An 11,748-nucleotide genomic window follows, 5' to 3' on the forward strand; every position below is an offset into this window, starting at 1 on the left:
CATGGGTGTACAACTATAGAAATAAAAGGTACATTTATATCTGTTAATCTGGTTGTGCATTGAGGGAAAATAATACATTCTGGCTAGATTCTTCACAATGTTCTATAAACTTATTGCCTATTACAATTTTGCCCATTTTATAAATAAAATACATATAATCTTGAAACGACTTATATTTTGAGAATTCAGCTGAGAAATGTATTGTGCTGAGTTTGAATGACTCCCACCATTTCTATTTTTTTAAGTTGAGTTTAGACTTGGGAAATAGCGTTTCCAATAAATATATAAACAGCCTAAACAGTCCTGTTCCATACTCAGAATAAAAAATGAGTTTCAACCCACTATCTTAGAACAAAGCAGTGTTATAAAGTAATATGGCTTGAATACACCAAGTAAAATTTAAAATCGAGATAGTTAAGTTGAAGCTCCTCGGGAGCCAAAAGTGTTTTGCTTTCGATTATTTGGAGTCATTTCATCCTTTCACTTCACTTGGCATTTCTCTGTGGTGCTAAACGATAACAGAGGCAATGCAAAATCATTTTCTAAGAATTGTATACGTTTTAAATACTTCAGATGAGATGACATAAAGATATTTTAAACTTGTTAAGAGCTCTCATTTTTTACCACCGGGTTAAAAAATAATAAATTAGATGCACTTTCAGTTACATAATCTCTTGGTACTGTGAAACACCTTTCTTTGTAGAGGCTGCTACCCAAAGCAGTTAGGTAGTGGGAGTTCCCCACTGAGCAGCATTTAGCCTTGAACTCCCAGGACCGTCTTGATTCCCTCATACCCATTTCTCTGGTGGACTGTTAATATGTCTTTTGAATACTAAAAAGCATTATGCCAATAAAGTTCAGTATTCTTGGCACCTATCTGCTATATCTGATTTTTGGGAAAGGGTGGGGCAGGGAGTGTCCCCCGAGGTTGGGCTCAGAAGACTTCTGTTGTGTAGAATGTCATAACACGGATTCACTGGACATCTTTAAAAAGTAGCTGAGGATAAGTAGAGTTAAGTGAGAATGAACGAGCAGGTGACGAAGCAAGTAGTTTTGACAGCAGAGGCGGAAATGTAGATTTTTGCCACCAATCTTTTCACGTCCTTAACACAAACTCGACTCACCGTCGAGAAAAGAAACAGGCGGGGGGGGTGAAAAAATAAGGGGGGGAGAACAAAACACGCACACCGCAGATCATCCTAAAATTCGCTCTTTTAGACTAATGGCCAGGCTGGCACGGGGTCAGACGACTAGACCGTCCTCCACTGCGGTTCTTGAAGCCCCCATCAATGCTAGGGAAGCCAAATCTCGCCCTCAGACACGAAGCAGAAACCTGCTACCTACCCCTTCCGGCCCGGCGCGGCGTCAGGGCACGTACGCCAAGGCATTTCCAACCCTGTGTTTGGAGGCGGTGTCAAGGTCGCCCCACCTACCCCCTAGGGTTCTCCGCTCTGCCCTTCCGCATCACCTCTGGCCGCCTCTAATTTCGCTGCATTTCCACCCTTGGCCGGAAGTTCCCACGGAGCCTTCTGGGAGGCCCTTTAAAACCCAGGAGCGCTTTGGGCGGGGCTTAGCCAGCTCTCGTCGGGTTTCCAGGATCCATGTGGTGTCGCGAGACCTGCTTTACCCCCGAGCTTCCGGTTCCCAGGCTCGGCGTTTTCTGCCTTGCGATGCGGGCTAGACTTCTGTGGGGCGCAGCTCGATGTCTTTGGGCCCGCCAGGCTGTTGGCCCGGCCCGCAGGCCTATAAGCTATGGGAGCACGCCGCTGGAGGAGCTGTTCACTCGCGGCGGGCCTTTGCGGACCTTTCTGGAGCGCCAGGTAGGGTCTGAAACCCACCTGCGGGTCGGGGGGCCTGAGTTAGCGGAAGTGGCCAAACTGCTCGGCGAGAAGGAGCAGGAGCTGCAGGAGACTGAGCACTTGCTGCACGGTAAGGGATGGCCTAGAGGAATTGGCCCTGGCTTTGTGGTTAAACTAGGCCGCTGATCACATGTCCACACTCTGCCTGAGTCTGATGATCTTTTTTAAAAAATATTTATTTTATTTAAGTTTATTTATTCATGTATTTATTTAAATTTGGACAGAGAGAGACAGAGAGAGGGAAAGTGACAAATCAGGCTGCCAAGTCCGGGACTTGAACCATGGTCAGCCATGTGGGAGTCCTTCACCCTTTAAACCCCACGCCACCTGCCAGCCCCTCTGATGATCTTTTCTTAGATACACTCGTTTTTGTGTCGATCGGAGATCAGGACATCTCAGTGTGCGTTGAGATCCCATCTTACTACAGTTAGCGTTCAGGTGTTTCCTTGCCACAGCGCTCCGCCCCTTTTACAGAACTTAAGTTGATGTGCATTGGTTGCGGAATCCCGCCGCTGAAGATAATGAGCTCACTAGGGACCAGTAAGGCACTGATCTTGGGACGGGCTGCAGAGCTACGTTTCTTTAAGTATGGTATGGAAATGTTCTGCAGTTTTAAAACCAGTCTTCTGACTCAGTTTAACACCTCGGAATATGCACATTAGCAAGTTTTCCAGGTAATGCGTGCATTCGAATCTGGAACAGGGCCCAAGTTTCTGCAGTACTGTAAGCGTCCAGGGATGCTTAGCAGGACTTTAGAAAAGAACGTGGAAAATGCTTATGAAAAAACTGCATGTCTTTTCAGCGTTTTGTTCCAAAGTAAGCATATATTAATTGCCAGAGGGCACATGCAAAGGCAAGAGAGATCAGAGACATAAAGGGAAAGCATCCGTCCATGGGGTGAGGTCTCTGGCAATCCCTTCTTCAGTATTAGAGCCTGTTGGGATTTTGGACACAGGCATCCAGTGTGTCTTTTAAGCCTTTGGGGCAGGGATCCAACTAGTCTATTGTGTGGGATCTGACTCCGTTAATCTCTATGCTATGGGACTGGTTCTAAACTTGTTATGTAATTACATTTTTCATCATTATTATTATTTGCCATAGGGTGTGTGCACTTGCCAGAGAAAGACAGAGAGAGGGAAAGTGAGAAATCACCCCCCAGGAGGGATGGCTATACTGCAATCTCTTCTCCATTCTCCTCTCAGGATTTTGGACACTCAGGCACATATGTCCGGCGTGATTTTCAAGCCTCCAGGTCTGAGACTGTTCATGTAGGAGTCCAGTGCCTTAACATCACCTGCTGGTTCCCATCTTTTTGAAATCCCTTCCTACATGTGTGAATAAAAACCTAGGAGAGCAAGAACTTTTGGGAAGGCCTTACAGAGGTGAAAAGGCCCAATCTTAGAAAATATAACAAAAGTTTAATCTATCGATCCTTTAGCATGCTCCATGCTTTGCTTATCTATCTTCACTAGATCATCCAATTCAATAACTCTGCTCAATTACACAGGATTGGGGTTGTGATTGGACTGACTCAAAATCTAATGCCCTTATCACTGTACTCTTTGTTAATCAAGAACAAAAATCATGAGTAGTGGCCGATTGGAAAAGTGTTGTAAGCTAAGTCAAACGCTAATCGAAGATAATGATTTTATCCTGCTGGCAGAGGAGAACAAGCAGAATCCTTTAGATTGGGGAGTGAGTGACAGAATTACCTTTGCATTGAGGAAGATTGATTTGTTCCAGATTAGAAGTCAAACTGGAATAGGGCCAGCCGAGAAAATTTGTAATAGCTATATAATCTCCCCTTCCATTCTTTCTGTAATTTGCATATTGCCTACAGGGTAGAGGAATTAGTATGTTTTGTAAAGTAAAAATGAGACTTCAAAGATCAAACAGTAGGGCAGGCTCCATGTTATAGTGATAGTGCACTGCTCAAGAGAAGCTGGATCCCACATGGCATCCACAGTTTGAATCCCTAGTCAGCCAGTCTGAAACGCCTGGCACATACTTAAGTGCCCAAGATCTGGTGGACTGATGAAAGGGATTATGGAGTGATCAGACCCTGTGGAGGGTGCTCCTCTCTCTCTCTCTTGCTCTCCCCCCGCCCCCCCATGCTCAGTGTGCACATGCAGCAGTTATTAATTTAAGTCATTAAAAGTTTGTTTTTTTTTTTAAGGTGAAACAATAGGGCTAATAAAGCCAGAGACAAGAATACTTCATGTAAACATTCTGTAAACATTAGGTAGCGTCAGAAAAATATCTTGGGGGCAATATTTATTTTATCCTAATGAAATACTTAGTAGCAAGCTGGTAACTTTGTTCTGTTTTCCTAATTACCAGATGCACATACACACATGACAGAGAGACTGCATTTGAACTGCAGTCAGCCATGTGGGATCCAGCTCCCTTAACTGCTAAGCTATAGGGCTAGCCCAACTTTCAGCTTTTCAGTTCAGTCTGAGTTGAACTGATGACACCTTCTGTTTTCCTTCTGGTATTTCTATCTAGCTAAATGTATTCATTTGGTATGGTGTAGTCTGGATCAGAAAGCTGAATACTTATTTGTTAATCTGAATAGCTCATGGAGGTGAAATTATAGAAAAATGTAACTCATTTTCTGTAGAGACTTTCAGATGTCATTAGCAAAATGTTTTTTTAACAGCTATATGTTAATGAAAATTATAAAATAATACTTTTAATAAATGACTACTTTTTTGGCCAGAGGACACATGCATCCACCAGAGTGAGGGAGAAAGAGAGACAGCACCTCCCAGTGTGGCATCACCCATCATCCTTTTCCCATTTTTTCACCCTTTCAGGATTTTGGGCACACATGCGCGTACGTGCCCAGCAGGCTTTATAAGCCACAGGGCCCAGCCATGTGGGGTCTGGCTTCCTTGCACTACACTTAAGTACTGTGCTATGGGGCAGTTTTTAAAAGGACATATTAGACATTATAATTTTTTCCTCTAGCTACAATAACAGTAAAGTTTACTTTGAAGTAGGCTGGCAACTTAACACTAAGGAAAATTTTTCTCTTAGATGAGAATGAAGATTTAAGAAAACTCGCACAGAATGAAGTAACTTTGTGTCAAAAAGAAATAACTCAGTTGAAGCACCAGGTATGTTCTCTGTGCTATTATCATTATTCACTTTATTAGACGCTTATAAAAATATTCAAGAAGTATCTAGCTTGTTACTATCTAAAATAAACTTGTTTTTTAAATTTTTTCAAGCTTTACTGAGGTATAATTGACAAATATTTAAGGTGTTTGATGTCATGTTCCACATTGTTTAATGATTGCCACTATGATTTTTCTTTTTTCTTTTTCTTTCTTTTTTTTTAGAGGTTTTTGCTTTAGGGTGCATACGGTGGCTGAAGAGAGACAGAGACAGAGAGAGGAAAATGAGAAATCATCCTCCATGGGTGATGGCCATGCCACAGTCCCTTCTCCATTTTCCTCTCAGGATCTTGGGTACACATGTATATGGGCCCAGCCTGAGTTTCAAGCCACTGAGTCTGAGGCTGCAACTGCAATCAGGCATATGGGAATCTGGTGATGTAACCAGCACTACCATTATTTTTTTTTCTTTTTTTAGAGGCTTTTGCTATAGGGCGCATGCACTCACCAGACAGACAGACAGACAGACAGAAAGTGAGAAATCATCCCCCTGGGGGGGATGGCCACACCGCAATCCCTTCTCCATTCTACCATCAGGATCTTGAGCACGAACACACACGTACCTGGAGTGAGTTTTAAGCCACTGGGTCCGGGATGCGAACCGCGTTGACTACGTGGGAGTCCAGCAACATAGCCATTACGCTAACTGCCGGTTCCCCCAGCACTACCATTTTTAAAGCAGGAAAAGATACACAGTATTTCATGCGGTCCTATTCTTATTAAAGGGATTGTGCAGCTCTCACAGAAAGATAAGCATAATATTAGTAGCATTTTCTAGAAAGGCAAAATTGACATATTTCTTTCTTGTTTTCTTCTAAGGGAGCAGACAATGGGTAGAAGAGGTTAACAGACTGTACTCTTTGGGGACACAGATTTTTTTATCTTTATGTCTCTGGCCCTATTACAGTATCAAATAGGCTTATACTCTCAGGATTTTAAGAGCTGAACCACTTTGCCTTGGTTTTGTTTCCAGGAGACCTACAGAACATAAAAGAGCTAGGTAGAGAATAATCAATCTATGATTAGAACCAACTTTGTTCTTTGTTAATTCGGCAAAGCACAGCTTAAAGGTTGACAGCACTTATCACTGCGATTAATAAGTGAAAGATTTTAGAGATTCTAGCTATTTGCCAAATGTGAAACTTATTAAAAATGAATGGGGGTACCGCCAGTGGTATGGTGGTTAAGGTGGCTGGCTCCCAGAGGAGCCAGTAGCACAGCTCTGTCCCTTTCTCCAGTGGGTGCACGCACCCTGTGACAAAATTAAAAAAAAAAAAATTAATGTCTTTACCACTTATTTTAGAGGAAAAGTTCCATTACAAGGTAAAAGGTCTAGCGTAACTTACCTTCTACCCATTTTCTAAATATTGTGTGAATTAGAAGGACACACATATTAAAGGTTTCTGTTCAACAGTTGGGATTTTATTACTTCAAGATTGGGAGATCAGCTGTGTGCCATAGGCGAGAAAAGACGGAGAAGTATTAACAAGTATTAACTAGGGACCAGTGTAAGGTGTGATAATCAGGGACGCTTGAGTTCAGTTCTAGCTCTTCTACTTTCAAGTTACCTGACATTGGGTAACTAGATTACTCAGCCTCTCTCAACTTAGGTTCACATCTTAAGGTAAAGTTGTTAATAGTACTCACCCAAGATTATTTTAAGAATTAAAGTTTGTACAGTGCTTAGCAAAATGCTGTCACATATGAACCAATAAATGTTAGATTTTTCTATTAGTTAACATTGTAATCTAAGAAGCCTTTACTTTGGCTTCCTTTAATCAGTATATACTTAAATGTGTGAAATGTACTATTGTAATGGAAGAAGACTGATCTAAGCACAGAGATTTTAGTTATTATTGCCTACTCTGCCAATAAGGAACACTTTGCCCTTTAAGTTACTAATATTTAACATTTGTTAACCTGTTTTTTTTTTTTTTGGAGAGGTTTTTGCTATAGGGCGCGTGCGCTCGCCAGACAGACAGAGAGACATAGAGACAGAAAGCGAGAAATCACCCCCCAGGGGGGATGGTCACGCCGCAATCCCTTCTCCTCCATTCTCCTCTCGGGATCTTGGGCACGCACGCACACGCGCCCGGCGTGAGATTTAAGCCACCGGGTCCCAGACGCGAACCGCGGTCGACTACGTGGGAGTCCAGCGACATAGCCATTACGCTAACTGCTGGTTCCCTTAACCTGTTTTCTTTACATGGGAATTGATATAATTGGGCCAGATCATCTCTAAGGGTCTTTTCAGTGCCAAATTACAAGTTTTGGAGAAGAGAAACTTTTATATTAGGGAAGCTTTAAAAAACACACATAAATGCAATTTCAGTGCTTTTGTTTTTCTGCTGTAATGGGCCTTGGTTTCAAGGCAGAGCTGGACATTTTCTATTGCGTTTACACACACTGTATGATGTCCGATTCAGAGCAAGCACTTAATTCTTATGAACTAAAAAGAGAATTGATATAGAGTATACAAGAACTTAAAGAAGAAACAAAGGCCTGTAAGTTTTAGTTGGACCCTAATGCACTTATATTAGGTTGTTGGGAAAGTCATGATATGTTTCTGTTTTTCTATGTAAAAATGCATCATGACTTTCCCAATGATCCAATAATACAGTTGTAATCTTAGTACTTTATGGAAGTTCTGCATTATATCGTTCTGACTGGCAAAACAGTTGAACAGTACTCAGATATACTGAATTATTTACTTAGGGAAATTCAAGTTAAATATTTTAAATTCTTGCATCTAATAATTTAGCTTTTTGGGGAATAAGTTTAAATAATTATTAATTACAGGAGAGGGTGATATTTTTGTATTTACAGATTGTCTTACTTTTGGTTCCCTCAGAAGAAACAGATGAAAATGATTTGATCCTGGAGGTCACTGCAGGAGTTGGGGGTCAAGAGGCAATGTTATTTACTTCAGAAATATTTGATATGTATCAGCAATATGCTGCATTTAAAAGATGGAATTTTGAAACCCTGGAATATTTTCCAAGTGAAATAGGTCAGTAAACTGTTCAATTTGTTTTGAGTAAAACATTTACTTATCTGTGCACCCTAGGAAGAAAGTTGGAAATGCCATGACTGAGATTTAGGTCTTCTGAGGATGTGTAAGTAGTTTTATACTTACCATCCAAGAATTATGAATGTAAGTATACCAGGTTTAAAATGTAAGATATAATGGCCAGTCCTTCAATAACCTTAATCACTGAGTGACCAATGGCCTTTCAAAGTGGTTTTTTCGAGTGTTATTGATGTCAGTTCATTAGCACTTTAAATGCATTATATTTCTTTATTGCAAGCACTATAGATTTTTTTCTTCTTGAGTCTGAGATTCGACTCGCAGAGTCACCTATGCGGCATCTAGCCATCTTAACTACCATGCCACCTGGCTGGCTAGCGATATATCAACAGATTATTAAGTCACTGACTCTCATACACTTGCTAAACATTATTAATGTTTTACAGTCTCTATCCTATACTCTTGTAGCTTTTAAATCTATTTCAAGAGAGTAGGTGTGCTGGCCAATTATTTATAAATAGTAGGAATAATAAAGTCTATTTTCCCCACATCTTCAAGGTGGCCTTAGACATGCATCTGCCAGCATCGGGGGTTCAGAAGCTTATAAGCACATGAAGTTTGAAGGAGGTGTGCACAGAGTACAAAGAGTACCAAAGACTGAGAAGCAAGGCCGCATCCACACGAGTACCATGACAGTAGCCATATTACCCCAGCCTACTGAGGTAAAGCAATCCCCTCTCTGGCATCTTGGGCCTAGTATGGTGCCTTTTCCCAGAGTAACACTCAAGAGTTCACTGAATATATTACTATTTGGTCTTCCTCATATATTTTGAATTGCTTTTGAGAATCCATTATCTCAGTCCAAAAAGTAGATTTTACAATAGGAGACAAGAATTAAGGATTTATAAATTGATCTAGTTTTGCATCATCTTACTAATTTTTCTCCACCACCAACAGTGTCATTGCAATACCATTTCTATATATGAAATAAGAATCTATTCCAATATGGACTGGTTGCCTTTATTATTAACTTTTGCTTTGTGTGCCTGGTTTTCAGGATATTATTATCAAGAGTCCTGTTTTAACAAGGATTAACTTAAGAGAACTGTTACTTCATAAACCAATTATATTAAAATGGAAATAACATTGCTACAGTATATTCATTATGAGTGTACTTTATTCTCACAAAGCAAATTCTGTTTATAAGATAGTTTAAAAGTCCTGTTTTGCTTAAATTTCCTTTTGCTAAAAAGTGACAGGAAGTATCTGACTTTTTCAGAATGAGGTATGAATGATTTGAAAAGGAAATTTAATTGAGGGTTTCTATGTACTAGTTTCAGGGAACAGTACTGTGTGACGGCAATACGATTAGTGACTTTGATTTCTTAAGGTTCAAGTTTTTGTGTAAATCCTAGGTGAGAAATGGAACAGTTAAGGGAGATAGTGAAGTACAATAAATAGCAGGAACTACACTTCATACCAGTGAATTTACTTTAAGCTTCTTAGAAATGGAAGTTTTCAGGAAAAAATGGGAGTCTAGGGTCCATGTATCATCTGATTTTTCTAGTAACTTTAAGAGAGAATCACACAGGGAGACTTAGAGGGCATAGGGAATGGTAGGATTTTTACTGCCAGGGTTATTGCATGTCAGAATATTCCACAGTTGTTCAGGATGAAACATTTTTTTTTTTTGGAGAGGTTTTTGCTATAGGGCGCATGCGCTAGCCAGACAGACAGACAGAGACAGAGAGACAGAAAGCGAGAAATCACCCCCCAGGGGGGATGGTCACGCCGCAGTCCCTTCTCCTCCCGGGATCTTGGACACACATCCACGTGCACCCAGCGTCCGGGACATGAACCGCAGTTGACTACATGGGAGTCCAGCGACATAGCCATTACGCTAACTGCTGGTCCCCCGAAACAGAGCTTTTGAAACCTAGTGGGTTGGTGGTAACGCCAGGACATTGTGTTATTCTAATGTCAGATGAAGCGTATTTGTGAACTGAATTTTACCTTGGCTTATTGGTCTTTGCCATTTCAATTTGTCTTACCTCTAGTTTTAAATATTTCTAAAATGAAACAAAATAAACCCTTCTGTACTTCGATTTTTTTTTTCCCCTCTTCTAAAGTCTTTTTGAACTCAGAAATACTCTACAAATGCCCATTTTGGCATGTGCAGTCACATTTCTAATAACAGTTCATTTCTGTTTGTGTGGTAAAACTTGGAGAAATTACAGAGAAACTCTGTTTTTGAGGATTAGGAAATGGCTTGTTTTTGTCTTGTATTATATTTTGATTCCCCACTCTTCCAAAAGGGAACAAAGTTTCAAAATGAAAAAGAACAACTTTGTATTCTTAAAACTAAACCTAAATTAGGGACCAGCAGGTGGCATGGTGGTTAAGGCACTGGACACGCCCACATGGCCAACCAGGTTCAAGTCCTGGACCTCGTGGCTCACTTTCTTGCTTTCCCTCTCTGTCTTTCTCTGTCTCTGTGTCTCTATCTGCTCAAATTAAAATAAATGAATAAATAAAACTGAGTAATTGAAACAAAAACTAAACCTAAATCTTAATAAATTGTGTACATGACATGTATTCCTAAGTGGGTAGTTCTTGCCTTTGTACAGTCAACATGATTTTTTTTTTAACATGATTTTTTTTTAATCTCAACATTTTTTCTATGTATAGATTAATCTGGTGATTAATCCCAAAGATTTGAGAATTGACACTAAACGCGCCAGTGGAGCTGGGGGGCAGCATGTAAATACCACAGACAGTGCTGTCCGCATAGTTCATCTTCCAACAGGTATGTAACCTAATTCTTCAACATAAAACATTGACAGAGATAAAAATGTAAAATTCTCCATTAAAAATGATAATAGCCTTGATCTGTCACATATGGCACACATACTTTAAAAAAACCATGTCATGTAATATATAGATATGTAACGATTAAATATGAATAAATCAAAAAATTAAAGAGAGAAATCAATTTCTGCTTGATGTAACTAATTTCCCACTGAAATAAATCCTCCATTACCAGAGAAATATATATCACTAAAGATAATTGTTAAATACTTGAGCAGTTGGTGTAATGGCTGTTGCTGGACTCCTATGTAGTCAACCATGGTTCAAGTCCCAGACCCAGTGGCTTAAACTCATGCCAGGTACACGTGTGCACGCATGCCCAAGATCCTGAAAGGTGAATGGAGAAGGGATTGCGGCGTGGCCATCCACCCGGAGGTGATTTCTCTCTGTCTCTGTCTTTTGGGCAAGCGTACAAACCCTATAGGAAACCACCCCCCCCCAAAAAAAAATTTAAATACTTGAATTATTTATAGTTGCAAAGCCAAGAAGAGGGAGGAGGGATCTAAGCCAAAGGAATGTGCACATTAATAATTTTGAATAGGTGTAGATTGTACGTCCTGATGGCATTCTGTAGTTTATAGTTTTAACTATTAAAAAAAATAGGCTAAGGGCCGACAGATGGCATAGCAGTTATGTCACTGGACTCCCACTTGGCCAACCACGATTCAATTCCTGGACCCAGTGGCTTGAAACTCATGCCGGGCACCTTTGTGGTCATGCCCCAAATCCTTTTAAGTCTTCAGTATGGTATTAGACTTAAACATGTCTTTTTTTTTTTTTTTTTTTAAAGGGGTTTTTTCTCTTATAGGGG

The 11,748-nt window shown here is 40.4% G+C and overlaps 1 protein-coding gene across 11 annotated transcripts in view; it reads left to right on the plus strand.

The window, feature by feature from the left end:
* The first annotated feature begins 1,576 nt into the window (after positions 1 to 1,576).
* MTRF1L (mitochondrial translation release factor 1 like) overlaps positions 1,577 to 11,748 on the plus strand; it is a 14,009-nt gene continuing 3,837 nt past the window's right edge. The window contains exons 1-5 of one of the 11 annotated variants that reach the window (XM_014585900.2): positions 1,589 to 1,929; positions 4,902 to 4,981; positions 7,868 to 8,051; positions 8,628 to 8,791; positions 10,758 to 10,875. In XM_014585900.2, the coding sequence (XP_014441386.2) occupies positions 1,602 to 1,929; positions 4,902 to 4,981; positions 7,868 to 8,051; positions 8,628 to 8,791; positions 10,758 to 10,875 (874 nt within the window). In that variant the 5' untranslated portion in view covers positions 1,589 to 1,601. Of the gene's footprint in view, positions 1,930 to 4,901; positions 4,982 to 7,867; positions 8,052 to 8,627; positions 8,792 to 10,757; positions 10,876 to 11,748 lie in introns of those variants that run through there. The other 10 variants (XM_006139992.3, XM_006139994.3, XM_014585910.2 and 7 more) reach the window with 10 other exon arrangements.

The sequence above is a fragment of the Tupaia chinensis genome, unplaced genomic scaffold, assembly GCF_000334495.1.
Source record: "Tupaia chinensis unplaced genomic scaffold, TupChi_1.0 Scaffold000014_1, whole genome shotgun sequence".
Lineage (NCBI taxonomy): Eukaryota > Metazoa > Chordata > Mammalia > Scandentia > Tupaiidae > Tupaia > Tupaia belangeri.